The sequence below is a fragment of the Panthera pardus genome, unplaced genomic scaffold (assembly GCF_024362965.1).
Source record: "Panthera pardus isolate Hobbes unplaced genomic scaffold, ASM2436296v1 HiC_scaffold_15, whole genome shotgun sequence".
NCBI lineage: Eukaryota > Metazoa > Chordata > Mammalia > Carnivora > Felidae > Panthera > Panthera pardus.
Window position 1 is genome coordinate 97,344 of NW_026526710.1, and position 13,046 is coordinate 110,389.

Below are 13,046 nucleotides of genomic sequence, written 5' to 3' on the forward strand. Positions count from 1 at the left end.
GAGCCGGAGTCTGTCCCTGCAGGGTCGTCTCCTATCAGATCCGATACGAGGGAAACGTGACCGAAGAGACCAGGATCAAGTTCATGACAGATGGCGTGTTGCTCAAGGAGATCCAGAAGGTTGGTTGCTCGTCTCCGGACGCAAGGCCAGCGAGCATGGGGCGGGCAGTTCGAGTGCTTGTCTTGCCACCCGCTGGCACGGCAGCCCTGTGTCACCTTGGGCAAGTTCCTTCCCCTCTCTGAGCCTCGTCTTCTTGATCTGCAAGCCGGTACTTCCTCACGTGGTTGTTTTGAAGCAGAAGTTGTACGACGCGCGAACGCGCCTCAGCGTAGCGCCTTGTAGGTGCTCATTACACTCGTGTCGTTAGGATTTGGTTCACAGACTTTGTGCCTCGGCCACACGCGTGTTGCTCCTTGCTGGCTGTGTGGCGTCCACCTGGGCAGAGGTCTCTGGGGAGGGCAGAGGTGACGCCTGCCCCCTCTGCCCTGAGGCCGGCCAGGGTCACCCGGGGAGGTGGCTGTGAATGTGGCTCTGGTGTGGTTGACTACGGCTCCTCTCTGTGTGGGAGACGCTGTCCCAGTGTCCTCGGTCCTACCCGCCACCCCCTCGTTCCCTTGCCCTGCGTGTCCTCTCTGCTCTACAGGCGTCTGGATTTGGTAGCTCGCCTCTAATAAATGGTAGCTGCCCGTTTTCCAGCAATTTCTCTGCCAGGCACCAGCCCCCAGGCTGCGTACTTTACGGATGGTGTTTGTCACAGAAACCTCCCTGTGACCCCGTGAAGTGGGTCCTGTTGCCCCGTTTTACAGATGGCAAACGGACACGGGGAAGTGAAATAACTTACCTGAGGTCACAAACCAGGACCCCCCGGGCCAGTGCTCCCGGATCCGTGCCAGCTGCGAAGGGGGCTCCTGGAGCGGGAATTCTGGGGTGTGAGTGATGCCGGAGTGGCTGGGGCCCAGGCTGGCGGGCCTCACCACGCCCCCCTCCCCAGGACTTCCTGCTGCGGAGGTACAAGGTGGTGCTCATTGACGAAGCCCACGAGAGGAGCGTGTACACGGACATCCTCATCGGCCTCCTGTCCCGCATCGTGTCTCTCCGGGCGAAGGTAGGGCGGCGGGGTGGCAGGGGTCAGGTGAGACAGGGTCTCCTGAGCACGGGGTCCCCCGGGCCCAGGGGCGGGGCTGTGACTCTCGGTGTGAGCGGCCCCCCTGTGATTCGTCCCCCTTGGAATCCTGGATCCGGCCGTGTTACCCTTCTGTCCGTCACCCCGTCTGCCCTCCCGCAGAGGCACCTGCCGCTGAAGCTGGTCATCATGTCGGCCACGCTGCGGGTGGAGGACTTCACGCAGAACCAGCGGCTCTTCGCCCGGCCGCCCCCGGTCATCAAGGTAGCGCCTGGGTCGGCATCTCGGGCCGGCGAGGGGGGGAGCGGGGCCCGTCAGCTCCCGCAGCGGGACGCCTGGTCTCGAGGCCGCTCCCGCAAGGCCCCCCTCTGCTGGTGGAGGCCGAGGCCGGGAGGCCTTGGGGAGCTGCTCGCGCCGAGCGGAGAGCTCCGGGGTCGCAGGGGCCAGGGAGGGGGGAGGCACCGAGCTCAGCCCCCCGCCCCCGGTGCCCCTGTGGGCATGTGTCCCAGGTGGAGTCCAGGCAGTACCCGGTGACGGTGCATTTCAACAAGCGGACGCCGCTGGAAGACTACAGTGGCGAGTGCTTCCGGAAGGTCTGCAAAATCCACCGCATGCTGCCGCCAGGTGAGGCCCCGGCGGCGGGCGAGGCCGGGTCCCCCCTCCGGACCCCGGGCCCCACCTCCCCGCGCTGGCTCTTTCCTGCTGGTGGAACGAACACGAGTTGGACCATTTGAGCCGTTTTTAAGTGTATAATCCGGAGGCGTTTAGCGCCTTCCCAAGTGCAGGCTCCCCTCGCTTGCTCGCTTTGCTTGATCGTACTTCGCGGCTCCTGCACTCTGACGACTTAGGGTTCGTGGCGATCCTGCGTCAAGCCAGCCGATCGGGCCCCTTTTCCGACAGCACTTGCTCCCTTCAGCGTCCGTGTCACGCGCTGGCGATCTCCACGGTATTTCAGACTCTCCCCCTGTACGTTTCCAGTGATCTGTGAGCAGCGGTCACCACTCCTGAGAGCTCCGGTGACGGTTAGCAGTTTTTAGCGATATTTTAAATCGAGGCATCCGCGGTGTCTTTTTAGACGGTGACGCCATCGCGCGCTCAGTAGGTTCCAGCATAGCGTAAGCGTAACTTCCGTGTGCACAGGGCAACCCAGCAACAGCTGTGACGCTCGCTTGTGTCAGTCATTGTGACGCTCGCTTCTCGGTGGTCTGGGACCAGACCCGCGGCATCTCTGAGGTGTGCCCGTGCTGTGCGGCCGTCCCCACCATCCACAAGAGAAACTCCGTCCCCATTAAACACTAACTCTCCATCCCCCTGTCCTGGCCCCTCCCCCCGTTCTGCTTTCTGTCCCGACGCATTCGTCTATTCGGACATTCTGTACAGACGGACTCGTTCGGTGTGTGGGCTTTTGTGCCTGGCTTCTTTCACATAGTCTTGCTTTTTCGGGGTTCGTCTGTGTGTTTTCTGCCGTGTGGACGGACCACACTCTGGGGTCCATCCACCAGCCGACGGACGCTTGGATTGTTCCACCTCTCGGCTGTTGTGAATGGAGCTGCCGTGGGTATCTGGGGACAGGTCTCGGGTTGCGTCCCTCTTTCCCGGTCTCCTGGGCTAATGCCCACGAGTGGAACAGCCAGGTCGTGCAGGGGCTCTGTCCAGCTCCCTGCCACACGTCCTCCGTGTGGGAGGCGGCTGCCGCTGCGCGTCTCTATGGCTGAGTCGTGCCGTGACTGGCTCTTCCTTACGCCCAGCTCCTGGCAGGTGGTAGTTGCTAAGTAGATGTTTGCTCCACGAATGACCGGGTAGCCGAGGGATCTGGTTCTTTTCGCAGGGGGCATCCTGGTGTTCCTGACGGGGCAGGCAGAGGTGCACGCGCTGTGCCGCAGGCTGAGGAGAGCCTTCCCGCACGCCAGACGCAGGCCTCCAGGTACCCCGGTGGCACTTGGCCCCGAGAGCCTCCCTGTGTGAGAGCCGGCGCCTCGCCCGCCCTGCCGTTCCCCAGTAAATGGCCAGCAGTGCGGTGGCCTTACTCTGGACGGTGAAGAACAGAGCCCCGGTAACCCGCGTGTGGCCTCGAGACATCTGCCTGCTGAATCTGCTCCTTCTTACAGAAAAGGAAGATCAGGAAGATTCAGTAGAGGAAGTGCGGAAGTTTAAGAAGTCGAGGACAAGAGCGAGGAAGGCCCGGGCAGCGGTATGTAGAGGCTCGTGGGCGCCTGGGGACTCTGAAGCTACCTTCTCTGGTGGCCAGTGGCCCCATGGCATGTAGGTGCCAATGTAATTAAAACAAAATAAAAATAAGGTTCAGTTTTAATCGAATTCTATCAGACGCATTTCAGGTGCTCAGTAGCCACCTGGGGCTGCTGGCGACCGTGCTGGGTCCAGAACATTCCTACCGTGGAAGAGAGTTCTGTTGGGTGGTGCTGCCCTAGAGGCCTCAGGGTGGGCTGTGATTTGAAGGTTCCCTGTGCTGTGGGCCAGGAAGAAGTTTCTGGAAGGCCAGCCCTGAGCCAGGAAGAAGCTTCTGGAAGGCTGGCCGTGAGGTCCTGAGCAGGGCCTGTGAGGATGTCTGGGAGGGCAGGCAGAGCAAGGGTGTGGAGTCCCACACAATGTCGTTGTGGTTCCGGGGGTGACGGCGTCCTTACTGGGGGGTCACTTGCCCCTGCCTGCTGCGTTTTGGACCTGCCGGGCGGCGTCGTAAGTCCAAGTGTCGACTGGTCCTCACGGCAGCCCGTTGAGACAAGCTCTGTGGTCGTGCCGGCGTTGAGGCGAGGAAGCGGGCAGAATGGTTGTGAGGGCTCACGGGCAGTGCTGGGCCTCGTTCTTGGACATGCTCGTCTTTCCTGCCTGTGACCATGTCTCCCGCAGCTGGGGTTCTGCTGTCTTCTTTGTTTAGACGTTGCCGCAGATCAGTCTGGACAGCTACTCGGTGTTGCCTGCAGGCGAAGGCGACGAGGACAGGGAGGCGGAAATGGATGAGGAGGAGGAGGAGGAGGCCCTGGGCTCCGACCTTGACCTGGACTTGGGGGACGACGGGGCAGACGGAGGTGTGCCCTGGGCAGGGCCCCTGCTCGCGCTCCCTGGGTCATTCACTCGGCAGGGGTCTGCAGGGCGCCCGAGGTGTGCCAGGCCCCGTGGTTAGGCCCAGACTTGTTGGTCTGGAACTCAAGAGGGCCGGGCTTTGTGGCCGCCTTGCGCCTGCTGTTTGCTGACTTCCTGTAGCTGCCTGCAGACAGACCCTCCGATGTCCGTAGTGTTGACTGTGATGGGCATGCCACCCCCGGGCTCAGCTTTGCTGGGTAAAGGCGGGCCTCAGGGCTGGCTCGGGGGGGCTGCCCGGTCCCAGGGCCCCCTGTATGGAGATGGGCCCACGGCCTTGTGGGAGCCCCGGAGGCACCCAGCCGGCGGTAGGGCTCGTGGCCAGATTCTTCCCAGTAGACTCTCCAGCGGGGCGGGCGTCCCCCCCCTTGGAGGAGGGTCATGGGGCCTGAAGAGCCTCCAGGAGCCTCTCAGACTCAGCCCACCCTGTGCTGGTCTGGGGGCGGGGGGCGGCACCTGGTAGCGGGTGCAACAGGTAGGGGGACGCGGGGCAGCCTGAGGTGGGCTCCCGCGGGGGGCGGGGAGTACCAGCCGGCCCTGCTTTCCCTGCAGGTGCACAGCCGGATGCGTCGCTGCCCCTCCACGTGCTCCCGCTCTACTCCCTGCTGGCCCCGGAGAAGCAGGCGCAGGTAACTGTGTGGGCTCCTCCTGGCCTCTTGGGGACGCCTCCTAGGGGCACTGAGATAGGGGCAGGTCAGGCCCGGGGCTGTCCTCCTCCTCAGCAGTTAGGTCAGTGCCGCCAGATGGGAGAGGGTGTTGGGATCCCTTGGAGAACAGGAACGCATCCCTGCGTTTGCACTGAGGAATGTCGCGGCCAGAGGCAAGGGGAGGGCTTGTCCACCTCGCCACCCGTGGGCCCCCCCCAGCCTGGCCGATTTCTCTGGGGTCAAGAGCCCCACGTGTCTGTGCCACCAGCTCTTTCCTGATTCTGGTGTTTTGCGGCCTCTGCTCCCTGACAACCCCAGGTCTTCCAGCCTCCCCCGGAAGGGACACGGCTGTGCGTCGTGGCCACCAACGTGGCCGAGACGTCCCTCACCATCCCGGGCATCAAGTACGTGGTGGACTGTGGGAAAGTGAAGAGGCGTCACTATGACCGCGTCACTGGCGTGTCCTCCTTCCGAGTCACCTGGGTGTCACAGGCCTCAGCCGATCAGCGGGCAGGCCGAGCGGGCCGGACAGAGCCAGGCCACTGCTACAGGTGGGACTCCCCTGGCCTCTCCAGTGACGTTGGGGGTCCCTCTGCGGCAGCCACCACTGAGGAGCAAGGAAGGGGGCCCCCGCCCCGGTCTGCAGCGAGTGCCGTGTCCCCCTGGGGACGGTCCTTGGGGTGCCATGCAAGCCCTTGTTGGCTCTCAAGCACTCAACGTGCTTTCTTTATTCTGACCCTTAAGCGATACTTATTTTTAGCTGTTTTGTTTTCGTTTTATCTTGTTACGGCTTTCCGAAGGTACCGTTAACGTACCGGAACTTTGACAGTTTTGAAGCATGTACTTCTCTGGTATTGGGTGTTCTCAGAACCGTGCAGCTGTCCCCCAGTCCGTCCCAGACGTCGTCACCCCAAAAGAAGCCCCCATCCATTAGGCGCTTTCCTCCCCTTCCCGTCCCCTTGCTCGGAGTGGTGTTTCTGCTTCCCCTGGGTCTCTCCCTGGGGTGGGGGGTTGGGGGGCTTGCTGGGTCACATAGTCACTCTTGCGCCTTCTGGGGCCCGTCAAGCGTCTTCCGCAGCGGCTGCCCCACTCTGACGTTCCCAGCAGCCGTGCTCGCAGGTTCCCGTCTCCCCACATTCTCGCCAACGTTTGTTCCTTTCCGTTTTTTTAGACCTGCAAGTGTGCGTGGTCGCTCGCTGTGCACTTGCTTTGCGTTTCCCCCCCGATGACCTTGAGCGTCTTTTCGTGTGCTGTTGCCTATTTGTGTTCTTGGGAGAAGTGTTTGTTCGTTTCTTTTGCTTATTTCTTTAATGGGGTTCTTTTTCCTTTATTGTTGAGTCCTAAGAGTTCTTTACCTAATCTGCGTATTAGCTCTGCCTCAGAGGCGTCATTGGCGAATATCTTTCCCGTCTGTGTTTTGTTATGGTTATTCGATCACTTTATAGCTGGGTTTTTTGGGGTGTGTTTGACATTGTTTTAAATCACGAGAAAAGGAAATTGGGAACCTGTGTAGAGAAAGCTAGTAAGGAGCGACAGTAGTCTCGGGGACTGTGTGCCAGGCACCGGTCTCCCTGCATGTGTGGCTTCAGACATCTGTGCCCCAGCCCCGGTGAGTCCCCTGCTGGCTTGGCCTGTCCCGCAGGAGAGGGAAAGAGGCACGAGGAGGGTCAGTGCCCGCCCTCGTAAGCGTCCTGGTTGAAATCCAGTGCCCGGTAGCTTGGTGGAGCTGCCCTTCTATTTATTTATAAAATGATGGTGTTCTCTCTGGTGCTTCTCCCCCCCCAGGCTCTATTCATCTGCGGTTTTCGGTGACTTTGAGCCGTTTCCTCCTCCTGAAATCACCCGGAGGCCGGTTGAAGACTTGATCCTTCAGATGAAAGCACTCAACATTGAAAAGGTCAGTGGCGGCCCCCGGCCCTGCCAGCACCCCGCCGAGCCCCCAGCCCCCGCTGAGCCCCCAGCCCCCGCGTGGGCCAGCTCCTGAGATGCAGGGGACCCAGGAGCGGAGCCCCGTGGTGCCGGCCCAGCCACCCGGAGCGCTCTCGTGGGACGCTGTGTCCACACGTGCCGCTGGGTCCTCCCACCTCTCGAGGCACCGCTTCCCCCGGGGCTGCACCCCTGGAGCACCTGGGGGACGAGTGCCTGGGACGGAAGCCACACAGGGAAGGCCTGCCCACTGCACAGAGACCTGTCGCTGTCCTTGGGGCTCACAGAACATTCTGTTGACACGGTCCTCACGTGGCACCTGTCTGGGGGTCACCTGCTTTTCTGCTGCTCCACAAGGGGTTGTGCAGAGAGAGAGAGAGAAAGAGAGGGAGACCCTGGACCCATTAGTCCTTTCCCGTTCCTTCCACCCTGACCCCCAGGGCAACCGTGCACCAGCTTTCTGTCCCCGTGGCTTTGTCCGTTTTGGACGTTTCGTATGAAAGGGGTCATTCGCATAAACGTCCTCGGGGGTCACCCACGTGGTGGCACGTGTCAGTACTTCGTTCCTCTGTACGGCTGAGTATCGCTCCGTCATAGGGCCAGGCCGCGTCCTGTCTGTCTCGCTGTCGTCGGGCACCTGGGGCGTCTCCACCTCTGGCTGCTACGCACAGAGCCGCTATGAACGCGGCCGTGTGCGGATTTGTTAGAACACTTGTTTTGGGTTGGTCACGCTTTCTCAGGTGCCCCCATCCCCGATCCCGGTCTGTCTGTCCCCTCCCTCACCCTTTTATTGCGTGAGGACGTCTGCTCCCGTTCACTTAATGCGTTTGCTCCGGTTGAAGGGGCCCCGTGGAGGCGGAGCCCTTATCTGGTGCTTTCTCCGTCTCTGTTGCCAAGAACAGCCCCTAGGACGCACGAGGTGCTCAGTGGACGCACCCGTGAGGTGCTCGGTCTGTGCTTTTGAGTCCGTGGGTCGTGTGAACGAAGGGGTCCCTCTGGCACACCGCGCTGGAGTGTGCCTGGGGCTACTTCCTGAGCGCCCGGGGCTGTGCGCGGTGTCCGGACTGGTGCGGGAGGCGCCGTCCCCTGCCAGGCCAGGCCCTGCTGCCCCTTGTGGCCACCATGCCTGCTTCTCCACGTCTCACCGCTGCCCCTGCCGTGTCTCCTGTGCCCAGGTCATCAACTTCCCCTTTCCAACCCCTCCCTCCGCGGAGGCCCTCGTCGCCGCCGAGGAGCTGCTGGTGGCGCTGGGTGCCCTGCAGGCGCCCCAGAAGACAGAAAGGTAGGCGGGGCTGGGGGTGGGGGGAGCAGCGAGCCCCGGGGCCACTTAGCCGTACCCCCCCGCCCACCGCACGCCTCCGTCCTCCAGGGTGAAGCAGCTGCAGAGGTCCCGGCTGAGCTGCCCCATCACCGCGCTGGGCAGGACCATGGCCACGTTCCCCGTGGCGCCCCGCTACGCCAAGATGCTGGCGCTGAGCAGACAACACGGCTGCCTGCCCTACGCCATCACCCTCGTGGCTGCCATGACGGTCCGGGAGCTGTTCGAGGAGCTGGACAGGTGGGCCTATGGGGGCTGCCCTCGGGGGGCGGGGGGGTGACTGGCGTGTGGGGTGGCCTCGTGCTAACTCGGGGCCTCCCTGAGCCGGCAGCGCTCCGTCCCGGTTCCATCCCGGCAGAGCTCTGCCTTTGCAGAACTTCCGGGGCAGCGCAGATGTCAAAGGTCGGTTGTGTGACGGCCAGCCTGCCGGGGTTCAGCTCTCCCTCTGCCACTTCCGGACTGTGTGGCCTTGGGGAGACGACTTCACCTCTCTGTGAAGAGAGGGGGAAAGTGGGGATGAGGCCTTAATAACAGTTGAGCTGTCGTCGGGGTTAAAGTAGCAGACGCGAGGGGCACCTGGGTGGCTCAGTCTGTTAAGCGTCTGATTTCAGCTCAGGTCATGATGTTGTGGTTTGTGAGTTCGAGCCCCGTGTCGGGCTCTGGGCTGACGGCTCGGAGCCTGGAGCCTGCTTCGGATTCTGTGTCTCCCTCTCTCTCTGCCCCTCCCCTGCTCATGCTTTGTTGTTCTCTGTCTCAAAATAAATAAAAACATTTAAAAAAATAAAAATAAAGTAGCGGACGCGAGCAAAGTGCTCCAAACCGGGCCTGACGGGTGCCTTAATCTGCGTGTCCGCTCTTCAGGCCGGGGAGCCAGGAGGGTAATTCATCCAGGCCACGCTCGGTGGTGGTCACAGCAGGGTTCAGGCTCTTGTCGCTTGTGAGCAGCTCGGCAACATGCGACGTCCCTCGTTTGTTGGATCCTTTCTTTGTATCGGTCCCTAGACGCGGACTGGTCGGGTTAGGAAGCAGGCGTGTGTATCATCTGGTGGGCTGCTGGCAGTGAATTTTGATTCTGGGACCTCAGTTGTGTTCGGCGGCGGCCCCACCAGGCATTTTCTCTGCCCCTGAGCCTCCCAGCCTGCCCTGATTAACTAATGTGTTCCCTGCCCCTGTGGCCCAGAGGGCGGCCGGGCCAGTAACCCAGGTGGTACTTATGTTGGCAGACCGGCCACCAGTGACGAGGAGCTCGCCAGGCTGAAGGGCAAGCGGGCCCGGGTGGCCCAGATGAAAAGGATCTGGGCCGGGCAGGGCGCCTCTCTCCAGCTCGGGGACGTCATGGTGCTGCTGGGTGCGTGCCCGGTGCGGCGTGGAGGGGTGGGGGGCAGGCGGGCTTGGGCGGGGTTCCAGGGGGAGGGAGGGGACAGGCGGGCGGGGGGGGGGGGGTGGTTAGGCTGGCCTGGGCGGGAGGGGGGGGGCAGGCGGACCTGGGGGGGGTGGTTAGGCTGGCCTGGGCGGGTTGGGGGGGGGGGGCAGGCGGGCCTGGGCGGGGTTCCGGGGGGCAGGGGCTAGGCGGGCCTGGGGGTGGGGTGGGGGTTAGGTGGGCCTGGGAGGGGGGGCAGGCGGGCCTGGCGGGGGGGGGGGGTGCTAGGCAGGCCTGGGGTTGGGGGCAGGCGGGCCTGGGCGGGGCAGCAAGCGAGCACCCTCCTCGTCCTTAGGTGCCGTGGGAGCCTGTGAGTACTCCGGCTGCTCGCCCCAGTTCTGCGAGGCCAACGGGCTTCGGTACAAGGCCATGATGGAGATCCGGCGCCTGCGGGGCCAGCTGACCACCGCAGGTACCATCCGCCCCCCACGCCAGCCTCCCAGTCTCAGGCAGCACGCGGCAGAGAACTTGACTATTTTGAGGTTTCAAGTTGTTTTGGGCGACACCAGCCACGTACAGTCAATCCCCTTTAACCACAGATTCCACGTTTGCAAACCCACCTGCTTCCCGAGACTTTAACCCAAACCAGTACTGGGTGCTTCCCGGGCGTGCGCGCCAGCAGGGGGATAACGTGCACACTGGTTTCCATCAGGCTGTCTGTCCCTCGGTCTCCTCTTTTCCTTAGTGACATTCCTCTTGTCACCCTCTGCCCCCCACCGCTCCCCATACCCCCTTCTCAGCGGCCCTTGTACCCCCCCACAGTCTCACTCTGGGGCTCCCCACTGCTTGCTCCATGGCCAAGTGGAGAGCCCCTTTTTGCGGGTCGGGGAGCAGCCCCCCACTTTCTGCCCCTGGGCTGAGCCGGCAGAGACCAGACCTGTGTGAGGCCGTGTCGGGAGGCGGGGGCTCCAGGCACAGAGGCTTCCGGGCTTCTGTGTTCTGTCCTTGGGGCCTGTTCGTTTCCTATTTTTCCCCTTTTTTCTCTTTCTTCACCTCCAACGACATCCGTTTTGCCGAAGGTCTTGTAGAGAAACAGGTTTACGGGGCAAATCTCAGAGCAGAAACAGTCCAGTCTGCGCCCACCTTCCTTCCTGGCCCTCATCCCCTGGTTCTCCACCCTGCCGCGTCCCCCTCCGAGGTGCAGGGCCCGAACCCCCCATCCCCTCTCTCCCCCTGCAAGGTACCCCCACAGCTTCAGACCCCCCTCCTCTGGTGCGGAAGCGTGAGGCCTCGCCTCGTGTCAGGCCTGCCTCAGCAGCAGCCCCCGCAGGAGCTCGAGAGGAGATGATCTCGCCCTACCGTGCACGCTTGGGGGGGTGACCCGTTCACAGAGCGCATCGGGGAAGTCACGTGCAGGCTGAGCAGGGTCTCCCTTGGTGCCTCACTCAGATGCCCACTAAGGCACTGGGGTCTTGTCCTAAGGGGAGGAGGCCGTGGGTTTGGGGCAGGCAGCTGGTTGTGTCCTGCTGAGGACACCCTGGCAACCTTGGTGGAGAAGAGCCCCGGCGAGCAGGTGACTGAGTCGGGAGCTTCACGCCGAGGGGCCTGAGGCCTTCCAGAAGGTCAGGGCGGAGGCAGCCCCAGGCCTCGCCGTCCCCACCACTGCCGTCCTCACACCCGGCTCTCCCCGCAGTCAATACCGTGTGCCCCGAGGCTGGGCTCTTCGTGGACCCCAAGATGCAGCCACCTTCCGAGAGCCAGGTGACCTACCTGCGGCAGATCGTGGTGGCCGGCCTGGGCGACCACCTGGCCCGCAGGGTCCAGAGCGAGGACCTGCCGGACGACAAGTGGAAGAACGCCTACAAGGTCAGCCTCGGGAAGCGTGCGGGCGGGTCGCTGCGCCAGGCTGCCCTCCGCCCTGCCCTCCCCACCCCCACCCGTCCCCCTCTGGGAAAGCCCCCGCCAAGGATCGGGGTGGGGTCACGGCGGGCTCCCATCTCCCTTTGGGCCTTGGCTCTGCCCCAGCTGCATTTTTGTAGCAGCTGAATTGAGAGAGAAGTCACACACGGTACAATTCAGCTTCTCGAGGTGTGCAGTCTGGAGGTGTTTAGTGTGTTTGCCCAGCGATGCAACCGTCCCCACAGCTGATTCCCGGACACGTGCGGCATCCCCAAAAGACGCACGTGCCCGCTAGCAGTGGCCCCTCGTTTTCTCCTGATCTCCCCACCCCTAACCCGCTCTGTGTCTGTGCCGGACTCTTGGTGCTGGCGGAGGCGACCGGCACGAGGCGCTCTGTGCCTTCTCTCGCTTGGCATCTCATCGTTCAGGTTCATCCGGGTGCTGGCACGGGTCGGTGCAGCATCCGCGGGGCGGATTCGCCACGCGCACGTCTGCGTGGACAGACGCACGGAGAGCCACGCCGGCGGCTGGCGGAACGCTCTCCTGTTCTCTGGGCTGAGCGTGGGATCCGGTTCGCACGGGTCAGTCTCAGCTGCTGTGCGCGCGTCTCCTGGTCTCACGCCCGCTCGCCGTGTCTCCGCAGACGCCTCTCCTCGATGACCCCGTCTTCATCCACCCCAGTTCCGTCCTTTTCAGAGAACTCCCTGAATTTGTGGTCTACCAGGAAATCGTGGAGACGACCAAGATGTACATGAAAGGTAGCCAGGCCGGTGGCCGGCCCCTCGCCTGGCCCACCGCGGCTCTGCTGAGCTGTGTCACCGGGACCCTGTCGGGGGAGAACCCGGGAGGCCCTCCCGTGCGGAGGTGCCCGCTGCGACCCCCGGCCCTTCTCTTCCTGGCCCGCAGGCGTCTCGGCCGTGGAGGTCCAGTGGATCCCAGCCCTGCTGCCTTCCTACTGCCAGTTCGACAAGCCCATGGAGACGCCGCCCCCTGCCTACTGCCCCGAGAAGGGGCGGGTCCAGTGTCACCGGGCCAGCGTGTTCTGTGAGTTGGGGCGACCTGCCACCGCCCTGGTGGCCACGTGGCCACACACCACGTGCCCTGGAAGCGTGTGGCGCGGGCAGTGTGGCCTCAGCCTTCTTCCTCTTTGGTGGGTGGGCCCAAGGGCTCGGGGCCAGGACGAGGGGCCTGTGGGAACCCATCCCGATCTCTCGCTCACGGGCCCCTGCCCTCCAGACCGTGTCGGCTGGCCGCTCCCCGCGGTCCAGGTGGATTTTCCGGAGGGCATTGACTGCTACAAGCACTTCGCCCGGTTTCTGCTGGAAGGGCAGGTAGGCGGCCCGGCGGCTCCCTCGGCCCCTGGTGTCGTGGGCGGAAGGGGAGCCGGACCCCTCACCCTGTCCTGTGCTGTCTCCTCAGGTCTTCCCTCAGCTGGCCTCACACCGGGGCTGTTTGCTGTCCAGTCCTGGCACGATGCTAAAGACGTGGGCCAGGTACGGGCTTGCCCGGGAGCATCGGGTGGCAAGGGGAGCGGGACTAGCACCCTGGGACAGCCGGGACAGATCACCGCCCACCAACCGAGAGGCTTAAAACGACGGAAGTGTGTTTCTCGTGGCCGTGGAGGCCAGAGGTTGGAAGTCAAGGCGTCTGCAGGGCTGTGCTCCCTTTGAAGGCTCT

At 63.3% G+C, this 13,046-nt stretch overlaps 1 protein-coding gene across 2 annotated transcripts in view; it reads left to right on the forward strand.

The window, feature by feature from the left end:
* The window catches only part of DHX37 (DEAH-box helicase 37), a 28,801-nt gene that overhangs the window by 13,991 nt on the left and 1,764 nt on the right, over positions 1 to 13,046 (forward strand). For both annotated transcript variants that reach the window (XM_019467702.2, XM_053901920.1), the window contains exons 7-25: positions 23 to 119; positions 992 to 1,105; positions 1,286 to 1,387; positions 1,633 to 1,747; positions 2,952 to 3,047; positions 3,232 to 3,314; positions 4,017 to 4,167; positions 4,772 to 4,848; positions 5,185 to 5,417; positions 6,652 to 6,763; positions 7,968 to 8,074; positions 8,162 to 8,350; positions 9,334 to 9,458; positions 9,826 to 9,942; positions 11,164 to 11,336; positions 12,013 to 12,127; positions 12,276 to 12,413; positions 12,606 to 12,700; positions 12,789 to 12,862. In XM_019467702.2, the coding sequence (XP_019323247.2) occupies positions 23 to 119; positions 992 to 1,105; positions 1,286 to 1,387; positions 1,633 to 1,747; positions 2,952 to 3,047; positions 3,232 to 3,314; positions 4,017 to 4,167; positions 4,772 to 4,848; positions 5,185 to 5,417; positions 6,652 to 6,763; positions 7,968 to 8,074; positions 8,162 to 8,350; positions 9,334 to 9,458; positions 9,826 to 9,942; positions 11,164 to 11,336; positions 12,013 to 12,127; positions 12,276 to 12,413; positions 12,606 to 12,700; positions 12,789 to 12,862 (2,313 nt within the window). The remainder of the gene's footprint in view (positions 1 to 22; positions 120 to 991; positions 1,106 to 1,285; positions 1,388 to 1,632; positions 1,748 to 2,951; positions 3,048 to 3,231; positions 3,315 to 4,016; positions 4,168 to 4,771; positions 4,849 to 5,184; positions 5,418 to 6,651; positions 6,764 to 7,967; positions 8,075 to 8,161; positions 8,351 to 9,333; positions 9,459 to 9,825; positions 9,943 to 11,163; positions 11,337 to 12,012; positions 12,128 to 12,275; positions 12,414 to 12,605; positions 12,701 to 12,788; positions 12,863 to 13,046) is intronic.